The sequence below is a fragment of the Protopterus annectens genome, chromosome 11.part0 (assembly GCF_019279795.1).
Source record: "Protopterus annectens isolate FY-2018-M chromosome 11.part0, PAN1.0, whole genome shotgun sequence".
NCBI classification, from domain to species: domain Eukaryota; kingdom Metazoa; phylum Chordata; order Ceratodontiformes; family Protopteridae; genus Protopterus; species Protopterus annectens.
This window is the reverse complement of record NC_056745.1, coordinates 1,439,492,552-1,439,518,813: the sequence shown is the minus strand read 5'-3', so window position 1 is coordinate 1,439,518,813 and position 26,262 is coordinate 1,439,492,552. Positions and strand designations below refer to the sequence as shown.

The 26,262-nt window shown below is 40.9% G+C and overlaps 1 protein-coding gene and 1 long non-coding RNA gene across 2 annotated transcripts in view; one reads left to right on the top strand and one right to left on the bottom strand.

The window, feature by feature from the left end:
- Nucleotides 1-909: 909 nt before the first annotated feature.
- On the bottom strand, nt 910-3,338 carry LOC122815890 (potassium voltage-gated channel subfamily D member 2). The gene is made up of 2 exons (XM_044088735.1): nt 3,254-3,338; nt 910-2,977 (listed from the first exon to the last, which is right to left on the bottom strand). Exon 2 carries the CDS (start codon nt 2,025-2,027, stop codon nt 912-914), a length of 1,116 nt encoding a protein of 371 aa, XP_043944670.1. The 5' UTR covers nt 2,028-2,977; nt 3,254-3,338; the 3' UTR covers nt 910-911.
- Nucleotides 3,339-3,381: 43 nt separating this feature from the next.
- Nucleotides 3,382-26,262, top strand: part of LOC122815891 — a 48,945-nt gene continuing 26,064 nt past the window's right edge. The window contains exon 1 of the long non-coding RNA XR_006367011.1: nt 3,382-4,226. This is a non-coding gene — a long non-coding RNA (uncharacterized LOC122815891). The remainder of the gene's footprint in view (nt 4,227-26,262) is intronic.

The window sequence follows — 26,262 nt, the reverse complement described above, 5'->3', positions numbered from 1 at the left end:
TCAGTATTCATCAATGTGGCAACACTAAACTCTTCCACTGTCCACTTATTAGTACACAATTGCAGATGAGCCTTACAAAAAGTACATGTCTAATCAAGTTTCAGTCCATGCTGGCATACTTCTGAAACTCTAAGCAGTAAAACTCATAGCACTAACCATTAAAAAAAAAATAAATAAAAAAAAAAATAATATCACACCACTTGATTAGAACTATGAGCACTTTATTATTTTTCAGACTGAATCGTCTTCATATACTTGACCCTTACAGATATATTGGGGAGCCATTGTACGGATTCTCTTCAGTTACATAATAACATTGGTTTCCTTAAATGAGTCAAACTTCATGAACGTCAACAAATCTAAAAGGAGCACAGCTATTACCGTGGGCAAGAGTCGCAGAGCAGTATGCCTAAATGATAGCAATTAAGAGAAATGTCTGGGGAACTAGTTCTGGGGTGTGAGGAGCAGTAATTATTTCCAAAAATGTCTGGATGCTCATTATGAATGTAAATATGTAGGATCACAACTTTGGTTTCATTTGCCTCCCACTCCCTTTTTAATTTGTTTATTTATTTGTTTATTTATTTATTTTGAAGTTTCTGCATCTATTCTGACAAGAAGAGAAAGGTGGTGAGAAGGCCTCTTCCTCCTATATATCTGGACATACCTGGACCCTGTAGTTGTTTTTTCACCATATTAACCAATGTACTTCTTCACATAGTAATACTTCCAAATAGCAAATTTATATTAAGCAGTGCACACTTCTGTATCCATTACCATGTTTTATGATTTGACTAATACATTTCATTCCATAGGTACAATGAAAAAGTAGCAAACAAGACCCTACACATTCACCTCTACCCGAGGGCATGGGTTATGACATCAGTAGAAGCATTATTGCAACATGCCACTTACCCCAATGTTGTCATGGTCACAATGGTGTACCAGAAGGCAGCAGGGATACTGGTAAACTTACTGGCTGTGGACCCCTTCTCTGCATAGAACATCACTGTTGCAAAAATTATGATGGCCATGGTGAGAGAAAACAGTAGAAATCCCAATTCCGACGCACAACTCTTCAGCGTGTAACCCAAAATACGTAGCCCCTGCGAGTGGCGGGAGAATTTAAAAATCCGAAAGACTCTGAAGACCCTCAAGGTCACAAAAGCACCACTGACATCCTCGTTTTCAGACATGACCAGACCGATATAGTATGGCATGATCGCCACTACATCAATAATGCTCATGACACTGCGCACAAATTTATAGCGACTGGGCGCAGCCACTAAGCGTAACAGGTACTCAACGGTAAAGATCATCACACAGGCTGTATCCAAGCAAAAGAAGGCCAGAGAGTACCGCTCTCCACAGGGCAACTCCTTTGTTACATCCAATGAGATACCACAGGGTACCGTCTCCACCACGTTGGCAATAACAGAGACAGCAATGAAGAAGCCAGTGACATAGTAGAACACCAAAGCCGGCGTGCTGGTGTGTGGGTTTTCAAAAGCCCGCCACATACTCTGCCGCAGCGTCATTGAAGGGAGGGGAGACCCCTCGCCCGAGTTCTCATCCGCATCATCCAGGAGGCGCTCGGCATTTTCCCGTCTCCTGTCCTTATACTCTTCATAGCAACAATCGCCAATTATCTCAGGAATGATGCCGAAAAATGCCAGCTCCTCATCATAGGCAGATATGCACTCATTCCTTGGATAGTGGAGCTTGCCAGTGCGATAGAAGTTCAGGATATTCCTGAAGATGTCCGGGTCCCTGTCAAAGAAGTACTCGCTAGTCTCCTCATTGTAGAAGAAGTCCTTTTCCGTGCTGCCCAGTAGGGTGTCCGGGTACCTCTCTAGAGTATTCCTCCAAGTCTGGAACTTGACACCGCTTACATTCAGGATGATGAGTGTATCTTGTGTGCGCTTCCTTTCCTTAGGGGGTACTGGCATGGGCGCACTGGCCACTGGCATCCAGCCTATTGCCGCCGCCCGGGCAAAGGGGAGCCAAGCCGCCACTCCAGCCGCCATTCTAAATGTCACCAAGTAGCTAGCTCCGTGTAATGCCACTCAAGTTAGTTATGCAGTGGTGGAAAGGCACATGTGGAACAGGGCAACAATATCAGACCCATCAGTCATGGGGCGAGCATAGCACAGCAGCCTCAAATGGATGTCAGGGTTGAAATGCGCCTACCGATCTTTTACAAAAAGGATAATTCCGTGCTTCTCAGATTTTTCACGACCATGCAGGTTTATCAGTTTTCTTTGCAGCGTACACCCACTTCATCTCTCAGTTGTCTGCAGTTACCATATACGTCTCAGTGTAGTCCGTATTCACGCAGGACACTACTGCATAAACAAACCCACCGTTGTGATTCAGTGTGAGGGAGTCAAAATGTATCTACCTGGAGTGAAACAGTAGCTGCAAAACCCTGTTGCACCTTCTACCAATGTTTTCTTTTCCGGAACAGATATCATTGAAACATAGCTGCCACTGCACCGTCTGCTGTAAGAACACATTTATCCACCTCCTCCAGTACAGATACGTGCTAAATGAATCTAGCAATAGTTTCTATACCACAAAAGACAAAGGCAATGTGGAGTCTTAGCTGCGCACATTGTTACTGCACACTATTAAAATCCACAACAATGAGGTTCAGCTCTTTCTGAAGAAGCAACAAGTTCGAGTCCACCCCTTACTGTTTTACTTTAATAATGCAAGTAAGACCTGTACTGTTGGGTAGGTGATTTAGAATAGTAATGCTGTGAGGTACTCCGGTAAGAGAAACGGTGCATAGAACATCTTCATCATCACTACTACTCATGCATGCGTTGTAAAACAATTGGACTGAATAGGCTAAATGAATAGCTGATGCCCCATGTTCTCGTACTGGATAGGTGGTCCATGTTCTTCTGTAAGGTGAGATAATGTTAAAAAGTTAGCTGCGCCAGTTTCTTATACATCTCACTGGAGACAACCCCTGCAGTAAAAGGAAATAGACATACTTTAAAAATGTTGCACGTTTTAGAAAGAAAGCATCTGACAATGGATACACTTGAGTTCTCCCTAGGCAGTACATTAGATTTAGCTGGGGTGGAATGTACAAAATTGTATTCTTAGTAATGAGCATGCACAGCAGACGCTAACCAGCATAAAAAGGCCTGCATTTTAAGTTTCGATATTTGCAAGGTTTAGTTCGTATAAGAAAATAAATTGTCACCTGCCAGCCAAAGCTACAGTGCAATAGCATCCTTACCTGGCTAAAAAAAATTGACAAGGTGCCTCAAACCGGGGGAACTTGGGATGCATGCATGCTGTTGCTTTCTGTGCCTTCCTCATTGTCAGGGTCGAGCTGCAGTTAAAACATCGCCGCTAGGTGGAGCTTCGAGCTGTGAAGCGCGAGCCCTCACCTGCAGTTACTTTGTTACACTTAGTGTAGGTTGATGTGACACTACTTTCGGGACAACACAGCGCATCTTTCTGGAAAAAATGTACAACAGCAATTAGCTGCTTAGGTAGAGGTTTGCACCGTTTCTCTTTCTTCGTTTAGAAGTCAGGTGTTTTTGAGATATTTTGACGGACATGTTTTGCAAACTAATCTTTTGCAAAGGATGTCCTTGCAGGTTTTCCCCACTGTCGAAGACTGGGAGAAATCTGTGAACTTTGTATCTGTAATTTATAAGAAATATGCACATCTGCTTGGAGCAGAAGCTTCTCAACAGTACTTGTTACTCATTAGACGGTGAGTCTGATCTAGATTTAACAGCACCGCTATTTCCCCAATGGATGTTCATAGGCTTAGTGACAGTGGTGGACTGTCTGTTGGATCGAGGTGGGGCGGGTGTCATTGGCAACAACGCCACTTTGCAATATCAGTGTCAGTCTCTTTGTATATTTTTCTGCATACTTACAGATTCTCGCATGGTAGTCTGACATAACCGAAATTACATCAACATATCCCTGACTGCTGGTGTCTTAGGAAGTAATATTGCTACCAGCTGACTTTTCCCTGATTCCAGAGCTGTAGAAATGTGACTTAGAGGGAAAACACACGAGCGCATTGCAAAGACTAATTTGATTATGCTCATTTGTGCACAGTAAAGAAACAAGTTGATCGGGTTTATTGAAGGACTGGTGTTGCGCTTTCTGCAAGTAAGATGTCAATGTATCCTAGTCATGTGCATTTTCCAGAAGGCAGATATTTTCTGCAGAAAAAGATGCAGTCAAAGGTAAGGGTCTTTATCATTTTTATTCAGGTGATATTACTTATCGGACCAAAAGAGAAACTATATACTAAATGCAAATATCTGTTACCAGGTAAATGAACTGGTGTGGTTTGGGTTTTAACTATAACTGGGAGCCCCATCGTCAATGACAATTATAATATATATATTTTATTTATTATTGGTTCTTTGCAGGAGCCAGTCGCGCAGCCTAAGTGGGAGTTTAGTGCCTCTTTTTTATTTGCTGGCGTGCTTGCGTACTAGATACTATATTTGTGGTCCAGTGATAAATAGTTAATTGGGCATTCTAATGTTCTTCATTAAAAGTCCGAGTGCCAGTGGAAACCAAAGGTTCCCTTACTCATTCATAAGCTTACACCTACGTCCCTAGCATCTTGAATTCCCCCAGGTCAGCCACAGGAGCTGTTCTAACCCTGCTGGATGGGATTGTTTTACAGGGATGAGTAAATTACACTTGTGACATTAGTCACCCACCTGCTACCTAATCTCAGAACGTCTGGGCAAGTCCACAGAAGCACTCTTCTCCTATGGCCAGGTAATAAGTAATGATTTGAGTTACCTTAGCTAAGGTGTGCAACCACCAGTTAAATATGTATGTTAAATATGTATGCGAAAAAAAATATGCTGCATTAAGGGTGTGTGCCCTACACACTTTCAGCAGCATCGATTGTAGTGCAGAACAGAAAACTGATGCCTACTTGTTTACTTTGTCTAGACCGCCCGACATAGCACTCACCTGTCCAGATTTTCGCCTTATATTTTTAGTCTGTTTCTCATAAAAGTTTGCTTTTCTGGCAAATTATTTGAAAATCGGGGACTGAAGTAAACAAATAATGACATACATTTGAATGTCAGACTTCATACCCGTCAGAAACCTCACGCTAATGCAAAACTTGTTATTCTGTCAACTTTATAAGTTTTACAATATTTAAAAAACGTCTCTATTGTTGGGCCTTTGCCCTCCCCACAATTAATTTTTTTTGAAAGACAGGTAAACTGAGTTTTAAAAGATGAATGGGTCGGTGTGGTTCTGTTTCTTGCAGCAATTCATGTAGACCTTTTATAATAAAACAATATACATGACCAAATTATGGAAAAGGAAGAGCTGAGAGATTCCAGTGACATTATGCGTCCTGGTGTTGTCGAACCAGGAGGTGGCTGCTGCAACTTAGTGGGTAGTGGTTATTGGGGTTGTGTAGATTTGACTCTGAGATTGTATAGACCCTGGCATTGCACTACTGCACTGTTGCTATGGAAACAAATGTATAGCTTTTGTGATAAGTGCACTGTATTAAGTGGGGAGCGGGGATGGGGTTCGGATAGGATCAATGACACAGCAAATCAGGTGGCACCCAGACAAACTGCAGATTACAGTTTTCTGTGTCACGTGGTTTTAAACACTGGGTAGTACATAATGACATGCAGTTCAGTACATTCTTAACTGTTTGTATGGAAAGCATGTTTTTCTAAAAAGTGCTGGACCAGAGCGAGGCGCCAATGAACCCATTAATCAGCGTGTCAGCAAAGTATTGATGGCGACTAACAACCGTGCAAAACAGTGAAATGTGCTGGCATCACTTAACAAACCGCCTCACCAGCTCCCAAGTACATTAACATGCAGCTACATAAGTTACCCTGCAGTACTCAGCCATGGGACATCTATTCACGTAACTTATGAATGCACACACCCGAGATCAAAGGGGTGCCGGCTGCTGACCCAGCCAACCGTAATTATTTTTTTTTATTTCTGTTAAGACTCAGCTACTTGGTTCACCTTATTCTTTATGTAAATCTGCAGCACTTTTCACCATGGAATTCCAGTAAGATGTTGATAAATTCGGAGTTACAAACACTGGCCACTTCTTGTGCAATGCGTGGCTGTAGTAAGACCTATGTGGGGCGAGAGGGGCAACTGCCTCTGGCGCAATGGCGACGGTGGGTGGGGGGTTACAATCAGCAAATACCATTAACGCCCTTAAAAGCCGGTATTGCATTGGCGGGCAAACCTGAGCGCTGTAGCGCCCCCTTTGTGGTTTAAACGGTAGCCATAGGTTGCTGCATTGTAGCAAACCGTTTGCAGCAGTTTAAAATTAAAATATTTTAACTAAACAAACTGCACGATTTTGCGCTCCTTGCAGGCAAAGTAAAGGTGGACTTTTGCCTGTAAGTTTACTTTTCCATTGCAGGCATGTAGCAAGCAAATTCCGTTTTGTGCTCACAAGCTCTTAGTGCTATCCCCTTGGACACCTATTATTTTAAAAAATGGACGCACCTCTCTAAATGCTGCCCCCAACAGGTAATAAATGCAAGTAACATTTTCAGCTGTCCCAGTGAAACTATTAAGAATATTGTTTTTAGATTAGCAATAGTGTACCTGTTGTTAAAATCATCAATTTAGACAGCTATAGACATAATATGACCTGAAAAAAAGTTGATATGATGCTCAGAAAAAAAATGTCCAGCTACACACTTGTACCACTGTATACTTTAGTGCAGGCTCCTAACAACATTTCAGACTCTCTTGTGATAATTGCACTGCTCATCACTTTTTAGCTATTGATGCACGTGTTGCTACTTTAAGTCAGAAAAAATATTGTTTTCCCTGTTTAAGAATATATTTTGTTTACATAATGCTCAGACATTGTTTATTATTTCAATTTCTTTGCCTTGTAAATGCTAGTTCTCATAGGTAAGGTATGTGTGTGTGTGTGTGTGTGTGTGTGTGTGTGTGTGTGTGTGTGTGTGTGTTAGGGCTAGTGTCGGGGATGACTGAGGGTTGTGTGTTGTGTGTTTATGTGTGAGTCTGTGTATTTTAGGGTAATGGTAAAGGTTAGGTTAGAAGGTAGATGTTGTGTTGTTTGGGTATGTTTGTGTGCCTGAGTCTGCCTTATGTAGTGACAGTGTTAAGCAAAGGTTTCAATGACTTTAAGGTATAGGGTTAGGGGTCTGGGAAGGGGCAGCAGTAGGATTAAGGTTAACAACTACTACTATAGTGGTGTAGGGGGGAGCTCCCCTTACCATACACCTTAAAGTCATTAAGCCTTCCCCTAACACCATCACTATTCAAACTAATTTGAAGCTAGTGTTAGGAGGGATTTAGTTTTAATATCGAGAAAGGAAATAGTTTTCCTCTTTCGATAATACTGTTTTCAGTTTTGTTTGTTTTCTCTGTTGTGTATGATTGAACTTTTTTGTTGGTATTTTGCAGTGGACATTAGGGTGGCTCAGTCATACACAATAGACACACACACACACACACACACACACACACACACACGCATATATATATATATATATATATATATATATATATATATATATAAAATAGATAGATGTCGCTACCAGTATCACGAAAAGAGTCAGTGTACAGCATAAAGGCAGCAATGGAATGCATATAGACATACCTGGAGCCACATTTTATTAATGGCAGTTTAGAAGGGATACCTAATGAAAGAACTCAAAATATTTCAATGCATGCTTTCTGTATGACAACGTTTGAAGTGTAAAACCATGGATGAGTTACAGGTGTCCTGACCAGTTGAAGGCTATCATAAACCAAAAGGTCAGGCTATTAACGACAGGCGTTAAAGTTTGCAGCTCATTCGTCATGTTCTATGGCAGTTGCTGTTTGTGAGGAGTCATGTAGCTCTTACTTCCATTTTATTTGCCTTACACTCACATCGCGGTTTTCTTATTTCTGCATTTTTAATCATCACTTTGCTTCACAAGGTTCTACAGTCATGCAACTGAAGCACCATTTAACTGCATTCCCCCTTTGCCAGCTTTAACTTTTCTTGTTTGGCAGCTATGTTTTCAAATTTAGTAAATTCAGCCTGCACCAGTTATGTTAGCAAAGTATCTAGAACAATGTCCCAAGCAAACACCTTTCCATGAAGAAAAACTTTGTGACTTGTGTTCTGCTGTAAATGTTAAATCAGCTATGATTCTACATTAGTGGATGCAGTTTCATACAAATACACTGTGTTTACATTTTGAGAACATCCTGCCTAATAATATCTAATCTATTTTAAAATAACACTATAAATAAATATATTTCAGTGATAAACTATCTATTTTTGTGCTTGCTCATCTGCTCACTATCAGAGTATTAAAACAAGATGCAACACTTAATAGTAGTTCAGGAAATGTCATTTAGTCTACATGTTTAAAGGTTTATAATCAGTTATCCAGTAATTAAAAGATATTACATTTGAGAGATGATATAAACAAGGATTATGTATGCCAACTTACAGCAGAAAGGATCATGGTGAAGATTTATAAAATTAAATAGTTGGCACAGTAGCACACAAGTTCCCATTATTTCATTGCTGCTCTGGAGGGATGTATCCACTTTAGTAAAAAAATAAGTAAATAAATAAAAAAAGGCTATTCTATTGAACCTAGCAGTTCTTCTATAGTTAAATTCTGCTCTGAATTTGACATTATCTTTAAGAAAGACAGAAACTTCAGTAATGAGGTCACAAAGCCTACAATAATGCCTGGCAAACCCCCCATAGTCTATGATATTCCATGAAATGGGCTGTTTCATGATGGTCTATTCTGTTATATAGATACTCTGAATGCACACATGCTGCCCTCATCTTCCTTGTTAGCGTTTATTTCTACTAAATATCTACAGGAATTTTAACATTCTGCAAATAAGACCAAACATCGATTCAGGATATCTATAGTAGAATTATAGCCCATCATCTACAAAGCAGACTGGAAACTAAAATATGTCCTTAAGGAAGTCAGGCACTAAGTCTACTATTTCTGATGCCACATTATCAGCCAGTAATTAAATCCCAAAATTTTGTGGAAACATTGAGACCTTCTGTGGTGGTGGAAGTATCTCCCACAACATGTGATTGCTTCCATTACAAGCTAATATATTTAAAAGAGCTACCATATGCTGCATATCATGTAAACAAAGTGACTAAGATTGCTGATCGATGTGTAAGCAGTGACCAGCTCTTATTTTTCACTTGGTCACTGTTACCCTATCAAAAGAAATGAGTATGTATTCTGTGAATTATGGAAATGCTGATAAAGACTGTTTGGCTAGCTGAGTACTCTGTATATCTTAAGGGTTCGTACACTTACTGGGTAGTTATTTTGTAAGTAAATCTGTTATGTGGATTTCCCCCAAATCTCTCCTTAAGTCTCTGTATGTCAACATTTACTTTAGATTTGGGGGGGTCTTGTGTATTTGCTGTGCGGGGTATGCATATAGTAACATATTGTTCTGCCATAGAATCTGTAAAGGCGTTGAATGTTAAATTCATCACCACAGAAGTGTTATGTGCAGCACACACATGGATTTGTAGGGTGTTAACCTACAGACTGTGTAAATATTTATGCAAAGCTAATTATTTTATAATTAATTTTATGTCAAATAGCCAATGATTTTTTTCATTTTTTTGGTGGGATAAGAACATTTAGATTAAGCAAAGAGGTTTGGGTATAATTTCTCTTTTATAATGTTAGCTACTATAAAATAATCAAAGCAATCTAGCTAGAAAAAAAGATGCATTTCATCTTTAGGTAAACTGGATTTCCATTAGATTCTGCCATTCTTGTGAGTAAAAACTGCCACCTAGATCATAAACTTAAAGTTTAAACAAGTAGTAGAAGCAGTTTCATGGCAGGGTCTGTTCTATGTTCTTAAAGCTTGTCTTACAATTTGCTATGCTGTTTTGACCTAGATCAGTTGTGTGTTTGTGTTTTAATTGTGTAAAGATGTGTATGCGTGTGTGTGTGTACCTGCCTGTCTGTTGGTGTGTGTGTGTGTGTGTGTTTAACTGTGTATAGATATGTGTGTGTGCGTGTTTGTGTGTGTGTGTGTGTGTGTGTTTAACTGTGTATAGATGTGTGTGTGTGTGTGTACCTGCCTGTCTGTTGGTGTGTGTGTGTGTGTTTGTTTAACTGTGTATAGATGTGTGTGTGTGTGTGTACCTGCCTGTCTGTTGGTGTGTGTTTATTTAACTGTGTATAGATGTGTGTGTGTGTGTGTGTGTGTGTGTGTGTGTGTGTGTGTGTGTGTGTGTGTACCTGCCTGTCTGTTGGTGTGCATGTGTGTAATTGTGTATAGATGTGTATGTATGTGTGTACCTGCGTGTGTGTGTGGGTGTGTGTGTGTGTGTGTGTGTGTGTGTGTGTGTGTGTGTGTGTGTGTCTCTCTCTCTCTCTCTCTCTGAATGTAGGTGTGAACATATATATGTGTACAGTATACACTTATGTGCGTGTGTGGAGGGAGGGGGGTCTGTGTATATATGGGCATGCATGTAATGAACTCCTGTTACTCTTTTTTTACGTTTTTACTGTTTCTTATTAAATCATAAATGGGACTGCAGGCCTTATCAGCCATTTCAGTTTTCATCTTTCTACATACAGGTCATGCTTGAAGATAACCCTCTGTTGCTCAGTCCACATATTTATTAAGCTGCACTAGTAAATAGTCTTATTTGGTTTATAACATATTGTAAAGTCCCTGCCACTAATCATTTAGGAAACATTACATAACTGAGTCCCGTGATACCGCAGTGGATTTTTTTCTTCTGTGTGTGCAGCATTCTAGGAGCAGAACATTCTAGTACAAACATTTAAAATCTGCATACTTCATAGTAGATGTCCTGGAAGTAGCATTTCATGCAGGGTGAGTAGATGTTGGGGAAGTATAAAAAAATTAAATCAAGATGAACCACTTAAGGAGATGGACACGTTTAATGTGAGTTGTATAAATGTACTGATGCAGAATGCAGGGTAGGATTTGAAAACTTTCAAAAACATCATTCAAGTTGTAGAACATGTACACAGTGCAACTATTGACACAGCATGTTTTTACAGATTTTATAATGTATAGATAATGGCTTGATATACCAAAATGCAGAATGTATGTGTAATTGCTTCTTCAATTCACATTTCTAATTTAATACTCATGAATCTATTGCCGATTTCAGGCATTTCTGATTTAATTGTCTTTGTTTTATTTTTTTAACTGGTCTAATACCTTAGATTGCATGACAATTGTTCATTAAGCATGAAAAATGATCAAATTACAGGTTTGTTATGCTACGTTACTTTCAGCTTGCATAACACGCCCTTGTCATGTACTTTAACTTTCACTAGAATGCAGCAAAGTTAATTACAGTTTGTTGGAGTAGAACAATGTTGACTTTTACCAAGCAGATGTATTAGTTACAGAGAGACTTAGGTGAAAAGGTACAATACAGAAAATTAGTTTGATATAGTCCTATCTTCTTTGTAGGTTACTAGGTATATTTATGCATTTACACTTAACATTTTTAGGTTACAGCCAAGGAAAATGCTTACAGGAGTCAGTCCTTTGGGTGACTAGTTTGAGATAATTAGAACATGCTAATTTTTACTGGTTAGATAACCATATTTTATGCTGTACTTTAATGAAAACACCCCTCCCCAGGTTCTTTTATTTCCTTGTTACAGAAAAAGATATGGGTGACAAACTTAGCAGTCAAGTTAGGAGAATACAATGCATTTGAATTTCCTCACATTAATATGGTTAAAATGATTTTCAGTCTGTGAAAATTGCAATTATAATACATTTTATAACAGCAACTTTTAAAAATCCAGCCTACTATAACCTGCCCATCATAAATATAATTTGGACTCTATATCATGTCATGAAACAATTACTCATAAGAAGATAAAATAAAACTATATAAAGCCATTAAAATAGTAATAAAAATACTTAGAATATAATGAATTATAAAGAATGATACATTGCATTGCATAGGTTATATTGCCAGGAAATTATAAGGTCTGTAATATATTATGATAGCTATTCTTCTGTGTATTTTTATTTAAAAAAAAATTAAAAAATGTTCTTTGGCATGATGGATGATAGTTATTCTGATCCATATTATAAGTATAGGTTCACAGGTTTATAGGATGATACTAGGCTATAAGTCCAGAGACCCTTATAAGCCTAGCCAAAAATTTTGCCCATGTTCCCAGCACCTGTTTCCCCTGTCCAGCAGGGACACAGGTGAGATCCCAGGAGTGTATTTTCTGTTTCCCATCCAGTTGTCCAGGTTCCTCTTCAAGAGGGCTAGTGAGTGACATGGACAGAGAGTCTGTTCTACAGATGGGGGAGTCTTTGGGACTCAAATCTATCCTGCCAAGTTCTGTTAATGTCACAGACCAGGTTGAGGCCTTGTGTGTGGGTTGTGTGAGTAGAATTTGAATTACAGATATGCAGCAACTCCATCAAGGCTGGGTCTGAGACGACCTTGTATGCCAGACACAGGTCACCTCTGAGCAGTATGTACGAGACTGATTCAAGGAAAAGGGCTTTTAGCCTATCTGTATAGGATAGGTGTTTGGGACCCTGGAATTTCCTGGTCAGGAATCTCTATGGTCTCTCCAGCTGCTGCATGTGCTTGGCAAGGTACATGCTGAAGGGGTATTGTACACGATAATGGGTCTGATAAGGGAAGAGTACAGGGGTGTAATGACCTCCTTGTTCCTGGATGAAATACCCTTACATATGAGGTGGGCCATGTAAAAGTCTTGCGAACAACGGAGGCAATATGGTGGTCAAAATTCAGGTTGCTATCAACCTGGATGCCCAAGTCCCTCAATACCAATTGCATGGTTAGTACGTTATTATTAATGTGATAATTAGTGGGGATTCCATTTTCCCAAAATAGGATAGATGCATTTCCTGGCATTCAGTCTGAGGCCATGCTTCTGGTACCAGTCATTAGTTTAGGTAAGGCCCTTTTGGAGGGATGTTCACATCATTAGGGGAATTTAAGACAGTTCCAAGCTTGCAGTCATCTGCAAACTTGGTCAGCCACAGACCACTGGATTTGGATTGCACCTCAGTAAAGTATATCCCAAACCATAGAGGCCCCAAGACCAATCCTTGGGGTACACCAGTTGTTATGGGTCTACTACTAGAAGTGACTTCCCCTATTTTGACTGAGTGGGTTCTATCAGTGTGCCAGTTAACTACCTATCTGGCAACATATGGATTAATGCCTAGCTGGGAGAGTTTATCTTTTATCCCCAAGTGGGGAATAGTGTCAAAGTTTTTGGCTAGGTCAAGGTAAGTGGTGTGCACCATCTTCACCATATCCATGGCTTTGGTGACTCTCTCAAAGAACTCAACCAAGTTCAACATGCATGATCTCCCTGTGACAAAAACAAACTGTGTGGGGTCAGGTGTTTGGAGGTTGACAATGTCCTTGTTTATAAGGTCCATTCCTCGGCCTTGCAGATCTGGCTAGTTCAGCTGATGTGCCTATAATTGCCTGGGTCGATGGGTGACACCTTTGTGTAGAGGTTGTCCTCCATTTGGCAGGGACAAATACAGTGCTCAGGCTTTGGTTGAATAGGGTGCCTAATGGTGCTGAGAGCTCTTGCCTGATTTCATGTAGGGTGAAGCCATGGATGTTGTCCGGTCCAATGATGGGGGTATTGTTTGCCTTTGAGAAGGCATTAAAGACCTGCACCCTGGTGATGAGGGAGGGGGGCATGTGCTGGGAATGTCCTGGTTTACTGATAGAGGGACAGGGGTGTAAAGGTTTCAATTAACCTGTTTGCCAGTAGGTTGGCTATATCTATGGCATTTGTGTATGTAGTGTTGCTGACCACCAGTTCAGAGCAGATTTGGGTGTTACTTTTGAGACTGCAGACGTATGTGAAGAAGGCCTTGTGATATGTGCTAAACAGATTGAAATATGCACCTCACGGTTAAGAGACTCTTGACTATTAACCATGAGCACTATCATACCATAAAGAAGTGTGTTTATAGTCATTTAATACATGACTAGCCATTGTGTGTTAGTTACATACCACGTATCTATCAGCTGTTCACATATAAGAGGGAAGCCACTAATTTGTTCTGAAACATTTGCTCCATCCCTCTTAAAACTGGATAATATTTCCATTAGTTTTAATTTCATAATACCATCATTCAAAAAGTGTCCCTAATGTGGTGCCTTATTTCTAAATATTTTTGCTTTGTCCATTACTTAGGAGGTAAGAGTTGAGAGAGGTGTATATGTGTGTGTGTGTGTGTGTGTGTGTGTGTGTGTGTGTGTGTGTGTGTGTGTGTGTATGTTGATGTTGGCTGAGATTCATGAATATAAAAATAACCATGCACAGCCATGAAGTACTGCAGAAACTTGAAAACATAAAAAAGTGGAAATTCGTAAAATGCTGTTAGACTATGCCACATGACATACATGCAATATTCCTTGTACAGCCTTGCTGAAGATGTTGAAATTGGCATGTGTGCATTAAAATTAATTAAGCGTGGCAACCAGAAAAGTGTACATGCCACCAATTACCATAACAGAAGTAGTACTCTTTTACCAAATGACCCCACAGGAAGGTTGTTTCATATAGGAACATACACAGTTTACTTTTCTTTAAAAATATAATAGGATCAGGAGTTGGTGGAGGCATCTTGCTGTGCATCTTTTTGAGTCATGATTTAATGTAACCATCATTGCTTTTTAAAGTGCAGCTTCCATTTTAAATGCCATTCTAAAGTGTTTCTTGAATTATGTACAAGAAAGTCAGGTACGGTTTCAATAGGGTAATTACCTTATTCCTTGTCCATTTGCATGATAACCTTATTTCTGTGAAAATAGCCTGTAACTAGTTTGCACCCACAATTTACAGTCTATGAAATAATGTCTTTGTGTATCTAGACACAGAATAAGAACTTGAAAGACTATAGGAAGACTGCATTTTAGTTAAACTATGTTAAAGTGCTTGCTGGTTGGATACTGTACTGGGTGATATTCTTACACATCTGGATTCTATCTCTTGAAAATCATTGATGATTGGGTCAGGGCACCCAAAGCCCATATTGTCTGAATCCTGTGTAGCTACTAATACCTCTTCTTGGTTGATTTGAACACCCTTCTCCCCCATACCAAATAACGTCTGCTATGCTACTTCATAATTCACTGGTTTGGAGATGTGCTTATCCTTCAAATTTCACTTGAATTTAAGCTACTCTAAATATGCTTTTATTTCTATGTGTGGTCTCCTAATCTCTCGGGAAGCCTTCTGTATCTACAGGGAGCAAAAAGTAAAATGTTTGGGTGTCTTTCATAAATGGAAAAATATCAAGATTTCTAAGATTGACCACAAAACCCACCTCTTGAGCCCATCTCAAATAGTCATGTCTTTCATTTTAGCAAAAAGTGCATTGCTATAGTTTGGTACTACCTTAAGCTGGTGGCCAGCAGTTTTAGAGTTGTATTTAACTTTTTTAACTCATCTCAAAATCAGGTTCCTGTTTTAAAATCAAGGCATTTAAAATTTAAGTTCCTCAGATAAATGGAGTTCACATACCTTGACTTGAATTCCGTGGGCTGTCTCAAGTTTTGGATGTTGTTCTTTGTTCAGGAGGGCTTGCAGTTCTTTCCTGATAAAATTTAGTGCATCCAGTCCTTCTTCTCTTTCAGAAAGAACTCCGTACCTCCGTACCATCATGCACCAACTTCAAAACTTTATTAAAAGCACACCTAAAAACATGCTGGCTATGCCCTTGCAACTCCCACTCTAATATCATCCACCCCATCCAACTACTACCTTTCTTTCACCTCCACTAACTACCTTGATGATAGCAAGCTCAGATGCTCATAAGCCTAGTACTTATTATACAGCAGGAACTTCTCATTGTTAAATTTGTTAATGCCTGTTATGTACTTCACAGATAAAGATTCTAGTTGTCTGCTGATGTACTATGTTCTTCATCTGTAAATATGTTGTAAGTAATTTCTATGTTAAATTGTTAATCACTATGTAATCCAAAGTAACTAATGTCTGTTTATTTTACTGTGGAGCTTTTCTCCCCGGGCCTCCGCTGAAAATGGACCCACGTCCAGTCGGACACTCCCGGTCAACAAATTTAAATAAATAAATAAATAAATAAATAAATAAGAACTAGAACACAGAAACTGTTCCTTTTGGCCCTTCTTTCTATTTCATCCAGTTTTTAGCTTTCATTTGTAGAGCACCTGTTTATAAGTCAACTAAGTTTTTAGCATGAAAGAAGGCAACATCTCTGTGATCTTTTAATCCAGATTGATGGGTAGGAATGACTTGCTGGATGTTGTTAAGAAGTTGGTCATGGCTTGCAATGGTTGTTTTTGTTACTAGCATATCATCTATGGACACCTGCAGCATCCACATGACTGGGTTCATGGATCATCCTGCAGTGACTGATTTTCTCCTGCCATCTTGCATAGATAAGGAGATTTCCCTTGTATTTATTTTTTTCTTTTATTACAAAAGATATTACTTGATGTTGTGATTTATTTTAGGCAAATCTAAGCAACAGTGAGTGCCTATTTATTGCTAAAGAGGTACTGAGTGGGTTGAAGTTAACAAAAATAGGTACTTGCATATTATTGTGAACAGAAGAAATGGCTCTTTTCCAAGCCATACAGCTGTATCTCCTGTTCGAAATCTGATTGCGATAATATCTACTATTCTAAAATCCTACATGTTGCAAGGACACCACAAATTTTATGAGGAGGCCAGACTAAAAAAAGGTATGAGGAAATATGGACATTCTGTGAAAAGCTGGAGAGTTGAGAGGTATGTTGCCCACATGTGTCATAGTTACAATGCAGTAGTATTTAATGTTCTTGCAACAAACTGTGTACTGGCACTGATTTTGAAATAGTTTTTGGGTTTTGAATAATTCCTGACATCTCAGTACACATGGGACCGCTTGTGTACATTAAAGCAATGTTTGTATGTTTTTGCTAAGCAGAGGTTCAAAGAATGACTTTTCTAATGTAAAGGTACAAGAGTATGACAGCTGCTTTAATCATACGCTACTCACGAATATAAAATGTGACCGTCAGTCCTCTTCATGCCTCATACAGATGCGACAGACTAATAATTAGTAGTTCAGACACCCCTTTTAAGATTAACAGAAATATTTTTGTCAAAACATAAGGAATTATCACAGGTTGGAAACGTGGTTGCAATAATATGTAAGTACCCAAAATATAATCATGAAAATGTCGTGATCCTGCACACAATGTGTGTGCTCACCACCCCTATTTTCATTTTTTTCTGAGTTATGGAGTAGGATGTAGTGTAGCAGCAACCTCCACATCCTACTGTGGCCTTAACACCACCTGTTGGGCCCCTAGAAGTCCCCAGACCAACGTCTCTACAGTGAGATGAAGGTCATCCTGTGGAAAGTGACATGGAGGGCTTGCTAGTCAACTCTGGTGCTGCTTTCTAGTGGGGGGGGGTTGTCACAGAGGGGTCCTGTTGGATCACCCAGTGGGAGGTGCTGTATCAGAAATGAGGTGAAATAGTGACTCATCACTCAGACTGCATTGTGGCATGCATCTTTAAGTGCCTAGTACAGTGGCATCACCCAGCTTTGACCATTGGGCAACTGGAGGTGGAGAAGAAAACAATGTCCTAGGGATCCAACAACCAATAACTCAATGAAAATGATCCCACTTGTCATTGCAAAAGTCCACAGGAATGACTAAATTTTATAAACCAAGCACTGGAGTCGAAGTAAAACCAAGCCGACAGACTTAAACATTATGTTTAATTATTTATTTAAGTTTGATGAACAGGGAAGTCCACTGGGCCAAGAAGAGCCCATTTTCAGTGGAGGCCTGGGGAGAAAAGCTCCACAATAATTGCAAGTTACATTTCACATGTTACAAAAGGACACAGGCAAATAGCACAAATAAAAAATACAAACATTATTTGTATTTGTGCTATTTAAGTCTGTTGGCTTGCTTTTACTAAGATTCCGCTGCTTGATTTATAAAATGTGGTCATTCTTCTGGACATGTGCAATGACAAGTGGGACTGTTTTCATTGAGTAACTAGAGGTGGAGCCCACTCATGTCAATTACAGAGACGGTAGACTTCTAAGTAGGTTTCTTGCAGGAAGAACATGGCAGGTAACTTCAGTCCCCAACACTCAACATAGTGTTCCCTTCCTTACATGTCACTCACCCTTTCCTGTTTATTGTTCAGTCCTCTCCATCAGCCATTGTCTGCCCTCTATCACCTCTCTCCTTTTACATCAGCATCTTTCCTTGGCAGTCTTTGTCTGCATTACTGTGTCTGCCCCTGCTGCCATATTTATCCCGTCTGTCCTACTGACATCATCACCCTGTGTCCTTACCCCTACCCTTCTCTAAAAAGGGAACCTGTTCCACAAAAATATCCAGTTTCTCCCACTAACTAGACCTTACCCCACATACAGTCTCAGAAACCATAACAGCTTAGTTCCTTGCCTATAAGCTCCCAACACCAACCTTCACTTCACAGACCACAGTTTCTCTATTCTGGGCCAAAACTATGGGACTCTGTTCCTCCCCATCTTAAAGAATCAACTTCCTGCTCTCATTTACATACTGTGCTTAAAGCTCACCATAAACTAGCAGCCAAATGCTACTGCCAGCCTTGCAACAACATTACTTAACCACTTCTACATCTGTCAACCTCTTCTTCTCACCTTCCTTCTCCACCGTACCCCTACACTTAGCCTTGCAGATCACTTGTTCATTGTAAATTGTACTGCTCCCAGGCTGAGTCTGAGAAAGGTCCATGGAGATCAGTGGTCTACCCTGGAAAACAGACACAAATAAAATAAAATAAATAAATACATATTTGTCCATTGCTGTATATATTTCCTGTTCTACTTCCACTGCTTCAGTGTTTGTTTCCTCTTGCTGAAATTGCCTCTACGCTCTTTTATATCTTTGTACTTATTTTGCTTTTTGCCTAGGCTGAGACTGAAATTAAAGAGTTTGTGATCAGTGCTGTAGGGCAGTTACCAAATTAACAAAATAAAAAGCTGATGAGCAGTACAGTGTCTGTACAACATGAGTATTGGTTTATCTTTATATTGTCAATCACATATGATCGACCGGCCACATCGTCAAACCGTTTCCGCGAAACCAGAACCGCAAAACTTTTAAAATGTGGAATAAATGCCAAATTTTGACATTTCCGGCCACACCACACCTCCACACCAGTGCTACCATGGGTCAAAAAGGGGGCGAGATTTTGCCATTCGGATAAGTGGTATTAGTTTGGGACAGTCACACTTCGGTATTCGTGGAAGTGGGGTCGACCATATTGAGATCAGCGTTATGAAGGTAAACCATGATATTTTCAGTCATCTCCTTTGTGTGTTGCTGTAAGGGGTCATGCATTTCATTAGCAGACATACTACACACAGGCTTTGTCATCCTAGTATTAAACAGCAAGACAGGCATCCTATTGAAAAAAAACTGTTTCCAACCACTGTTTCTGCTGGATCACCAAATTCTAGGAGTCCAGTGTTTGAATTATACATTTATTCAAGCACAGGTGCTGCATATGAGGGTCCTAATACCACATAACCCCTACAAGGCTAATGTAATGCACAGCAGTGCGTACCTTTCTATTGGCCAGAGCCTGCACACTGCATACCAGATTAGCTTCCCTGTATACTGTCTCACATTAACTGGAAACACTGGATACCTGTACAGATACAACAGAAGACAGTCTTTGTAGATGACAAGGATGATCCCTTAGGGTAGACCTCTCACCCTGTGTGAGTTTGGTGCACATTCATACCAATGTGGTTATGGACAGCCTGTAACAACCTTAGACCTATATTATTCCCTTTTTGCCACTCAGGGACATGGAGTACAGGAAAAACAGAACAATTACCTTACTGTCATTACCTGCACACACCCCACACACATTTCCAGACATAACTCCTACTTACCTGTTGTATATGCTCCTCTCTCATCTCAGCTGTGGCTGTGTGTTTGAGTCCTGGAAAGTGTAACTGTACTTTTTCCCATATAGATGTGGTATTCTTCATCACGCCTTTGGCATTTCCAATGCTGCTGACAGCCATGGTTACCAAAGCACAGGTGGCACCTATGCAAATCCTCTTAGAAGGATGCTATATTCTGCATTACTCTGTGTGCATCCCACTAGTTTTGACAACTCTCTTACACCCAGCACACGTGGCATAAGTGAACAGTGCAGGATTATTTGATCACATGACATACAGTGTTTATGCAGTTAAGTACTATTCAGGCAGAGAAGATACAGCAGTGGGACCGCAGTTGCCTGTGGGTATTGGCTGCTTCTGCTGCTGGGGCCGTCTATCTCAGCCAAACTATCTCACCCTGCTGAGAATGTAGTGGTCGACTGTAGACTTGGCAGGAAGATGAACAGAGGAACCTGTTGAACACACGCGCACACACACACACACACACACACACACACACACACACACACACACACACACACACACACACACACACACATAAACACACACACAAAACATCTCACATCAAAACATTGATTCCAAAGGACTGAAATCCAAAAATGAAACAAAAAATAAACAAACAAAAAAGATGTTTTTACAGGAGAAGACCCCCATCCTGAACCCCTACACTGCCTACTAAGTTTATATATTAACTCTGAGATCACACAACAGCAGAGAAAAGGGCAAATACCCACTCCTACTGTTCCTTGACCTCCTGTAAAATAATGCTGACAGAAGCAATCACATGATTATTTGATCACTTTTGCTGACGTTACAGACATTCAGTATTACGAGTATTCGACAATGTGGAGTGCTACCACATGTGTATATCTGTACGTAAATATATATATATATATATATATATATATATATATATATATATGTATATAAATATATGTGTGCATATAGATGTATATATGAATCTATTTATCTATCTATCTGTATATACCCCAAATTCAAGCGAAATCTTGATGAGTGGATGGGAAATAGAAAATTCACTCCGGGGATAACTCCAATGGCTCTACTCCTCAGAGGCACTGGGAACTAAGGTTGGGTGGTACGATGCCAGGTTAATCCTATGACTAGACTTGAGAAGGCCCCAGGGCCATTAGCCTGGTACACACCTATAGGTTCATAGGTTCATACTAGGCTATCTGCCCAAGGGCATTTATAAGCCTAGCCCAGAGTTTTTGTGGCTTTCGCCACCCCTTTAGTTTGAAGAAAACTATGCCCATTATTTTGCTGTGCCTCTGTCAAGCAGTGACACTGAGGTAATCCCTGGGGTATATCTGCGATCTCCCATCCATTGGTCACGATTTCACTTGAACACGGCCAACGAGGTGCTCTGCCTCACATGTACCGGGATTTTGTTCCACAGCATAGGGAGTCTCTGGGTGATGAATCTGTCCCTCCAGCACGTCCTATTAATAACCGTGTCAAGGTTTAAGTCTCCCGCCCTTGTAGTTCTGAGGGATCTAGATTTTTTGAGGTGAAGCATGTTCATCAAATCTGGGTTTGACATGGCCTTGTATGTCAGGCACAGGTCACCTCTGAGCAAGCGGTATGAGACTGAATAGAGCTGGAGTTCTTTCAGTTGGGCAGCATAAGACATATTTTTGAGACCCTTTATCCTTTTGGTGAGGAACTTTTGGGGCCTTTCCAGCTGCTGCAGGTGTTGGGTCAGATACATTCCGAATGGGGCATTGTACTCAATCATTGGTCTGATGAGTGATGAGTACAGGGGGACGATGACCTCCCTTGATCTAGATGTGAATCCCTTCATGATCAGGTGGGCAATGTAGAAGGTCTTCCTAACTACTTTAGCAACGTGAGTGTCAAATGAAAGGTTACTGTCAACCTGGGTCCCCAGATCCCTGATAACTTCTTCTGTGCTCAGTGGATTGCCACCTATATGGCAGCTAGGGGTAACCTTGTTTTTCCCGAAGGGTATGACTATGCATTTCTTGGCATTTAACTTTAGGCCATGGCTCTGGCACCAGTTATCTGTTTCTGTGAGACCCTTCTGAAGGATATCTGTGTCAGATGTGTTTTCGACTGTGGCGCCCAGTTTGCAGTCATCTGCAAACTTTGTCAGCCATACCCCTCCTGTGTTTGCTTGTACTTCAGAAAAGTAGATGCCGAACAAGAGTGGTCCCAGGACTGAGCCCTGTGGGACACCACTTGTGACAGGCTTTGAGTCTGACATGGTGCCAGCAACTCTGACCCTGTGGGTTCTGTCACTTAGCCAGTTTGCAACCCATCTTGTGATGTATGGGTTTACATTTAAGCTGATGAGTTTTTCAATGATACCTGAGTGGGGTATTGTGTCGAAAGCCTTTGCCAGGTCGAGGTAGGCTGTATGGACTGCCTTTCCCTCATCAATGGCCTTGGTGACTGTTTCGAAAAAGTCAACCAAGTTTAAAAGGCATGATCTGCCTTTGACAAAGCCAAACTGGGTTAGATCCAAAGTCTGCAAGTTCCCTATGTCTTTATTTATGAGTTCCATTATGATCCTCTCCATGGCTTTGCAGATCAGGCTTGTCAAGCTGATGGGGCGGTAATTTCCAGGGTCGGTGGAGGCACCGCCTTTGTGAAGTGGGACCACAGTTGCCATGCGCCACTCCTTGGGTATGTATCCTGATGTGAGGCTGAGATTAAACAGCTGTCCTAACTGCGGGTTTAATTCCTCATTGAGTTCATGGAGCACACAGCCGGGGACACCATCCGGTCCCATGGATGCTGTGTTTTTCGCCTTAGAGAGAGCAGTTCTCACCTGGGTGTTAGAGATGTTTGGGGGGCTACAATCCTCGGGTATAGATATCTCTCCTTTTGGGGAGGGGGGGGAGAAGTTTGCACTGAACCTGTCAGCCAGTATATTGGCAATGTCTGTAGGTTCAGTAATTTTCACATCATTTTGAACTACTTCTGAGCATATCTGGGAGTTTCCTCCCAGGTTTCTAACATAGCTAAAGAAGGCCTTATGATTGTCTTTTGAGTCCTTAGCTATTTTTCTCTCAAAATTTGCCTTGTATGATTTTATGAGAGCTCTTAGTTTTTTACTTATAATGATCAAAGGTGTCTTGCCTTTTAAGGATTTTGCTCTATCTTGTAGTAGCTTCCTCCTTTTGTTGTAGAGCTTGTTTATGGCTGGGGTCCACCAGACTGGACGCTTGCCTTTGGTACAAAGAGTCTTTGTTTTGTTTGGGATTGCCTGATCCATGCAGTCCTGTAGGTGCTGGTAGAAGGCATTTGTAAGTGATTCAGCGGCTTGAGTAATGTTTACCGCCAGCTCGGGGGCCTTAAAAGAGACCACACTAGTCTTTAGAAGTGTGAAGTCAGCTTTTGAGAAGTTCTTCACTGTGGTCCTTTTTATCTCAGGTGGGGGCGAGATGAGGACCTCCAGTGAGATTAGTTTATGATCTGATCTCACCAGTGAGGGGTATACTTCTGGTGTTGAACATTGTGATCCCATGTTCGTGATGATGAGATCAAGTATGTTTTCACCTCTTGTGGGGATGGTGACTAGTTGTTCCATGGCATTTGAGTTTATGAACTCCAGGAACCTTTGGGCTAGAGTGTTTGGGCTTGAGTAGTGATTCCAGTCTATATTAGGGTAGTTGAAGTCACCTAGTATGATGGTGTTTGGAGATACATTTATCCCCTCCAGTGATTTCAGGAAAGCTATGTGAGTTTCCTGAGTTTGAGAGGGTGGCCTGTAACATGCTACAAATTGCAGAGCAGTCTTGCCTATGGTTAATTGCACCTGGATAGTCTCCGATGCATCGTGCGTTGCCACCAACCTTGAGGTGTGGGTGTCCTTGATGAATATGGACACCCCCCTCCTTTCTTGGTGTTGTCCTATGAACCTATAAAGGAGTTGTCCATGGCTCAGAAATCTGTGCATACATGGAACAGATGAAATATCACATGAAAAAAGTATCATTAGGAGAAAAATATGCTTTTAAGAGTTTATTGTGGCTCAACATAGACTCAAGTAGACCATAGTTTCACTTTTACCTCCTCCTCAATGTATATCTAAAACAAAGCAAAACGTCTGCATGTATATAGAGTCATACATAGATTTTATATATATATCTATATATAGCGAGAGAGAGATCATAATGATGAAAAACATGGGCTGGAATAAATGTAATACTTAAACCAGGTAATCAGTGCCAGCTGGAACACTGACAACAAATGATGTTTCAATATAATTGCAGCAATGAAGCAGCAAACCTTAAAATAAAAAAGTTATATTACTTAAATTCAAGTATCCATTCGAACAAATGAATAAATATTAAAAATACCTAGTTCCAAGAAGATCTACTGAATGAACAATCCATCTCCCGGATTCTCAAAAAGCTTGCACGGAGTGCAATATTGGTGCAGGGGCTCAAGCAGGCAATATGTCTGCCGTGCGATCCAGGAACAGCCTGCAGGGGCGTGCACGAGCACTCCTGCACTAATCTTGCACGGACTAAGCCCTGGTATGCAAATCACCCCATTTGTAGGTGAAATCCATGCAAATGAGATGATTATGCAATCCAGGAAGCTTGCAACAGTCCGTGCAAGACTAGTGCTATCTGCAGAAATGTACTTGGTTATTTCTGCAAAATCCAGAATGGAGCTATGACGGCTCCAAATAAAGGCTGCATATCAAGTAGTAAGCATGCCAATGGCCAAGTAGAAGGCCAATGGCATTGCAAACAATACAAAAAAAAAAAAAAAAAAAAACAACTTTAAATTTTTTTTAGCTGATCTCGGCTGTTTAAGCATAGGGTAGCGGTGTGCAAATGGGATCTGGGGGAAAATAAGAAAATAAACCTAAAATAAGCATACTAACTAAAATCAGTATTCTGCCATGCAAGCCAATGTTAGACAGAAGACAACCTGGCCAGTGAGCAGTGATTTCTAAGGGGGAGGCTCAGTGTGACACATGTAAATATGCATTAGCAGGCAATCCTATGCAAATGAGGGGAAAAATAGTGAATCCCAATTTTCCCCAGCATGTGAGTCAGGTCCCAACAGTGTAAGAGTATAAATAGTTAGGTGTAAGCCTAGGAGGTAGGTGACATCATGGGGGGGGGGGGTTGTCAGGTATACTGTCAGTGGATTGGAGCCCTGTGGCACGGGTTTGCTCCTAGCTTAGCACAGCTAAGCTGGGGGGGGGTGTCTAAACCTGCCTAGCACTCTTTACAAAGTGTAAGCGGGTGTGTGCGCCACGCACCGGGTTTTACAGGAAGAAAAAAGAAGTTAAACCAAGAAATAGCAGCAGTGTGCACATATGATCACTCTGCGCAGCCCGCACATGGGCTTAAACAGGAAGGCAATGGAAAGGGAGAACAGCAGTGGGAAGGTATTCAAGGAGAACTAGCTTAGTTGGCAGGTGAAATGTATCAGAATCAGCCAATTACACAGGCAGCAGACCAGCCTAGCCCAGAACACTATATATATATATATATATATATATATATATATATATATATATATATATATAAACTAAGCAAACACCTTCCCCTCTGGTTTTTCCCACACTCTACACCACTGGTGTACAAAATGAGAAGGGCTGCAGCTGGCAACATAGAACAACATGTGCAAGAGGCTGAGGGTGGTGAGGATGTGAATGCTGCTGAACAACCCACAGTGAGGAGACGGAGAAGAGTGTACAGACCCAGGGTAACCTACCAGGGGCTACATGAGCTGGAGATAGTGGATCACTATAGGGTGGACAGAGACCTCTTACAGCAAATTGTTGAGCTGTTCCGGCCACACCTGACATACCAAACTGACCGAGGGGAACCCATCCCAGTGGATACCATGGTATATTTAGGCCTAGGTATACTAGTCACAGGTACCTCCCAAAGCACAACTAGGGATATCGTGGAGATCTCACAGGCATCAGCATCCAGAGTATTCCACCAGTTCCTTGATGCCATGTCAGCACATGCCAGTGAGCACGTATATTTCCTCAACACCCATGAGGTGTTGACCAGCAATATGCATCTCTTCAACCAAATAGCAGAATACCCTGGGGTAGTGTGTGCTGTAGACTGTACGCCCATACACATCAAAGCACCACCCAGTGAGCAGGGTAGGGCCTACATCAACTGCGGGGGCATCCCCTCCATCAACTGCCACGTTGTTTGTGATGCCCAAGGCATTATAATGAATGTGTGTGCTGGCTTCCCTGGA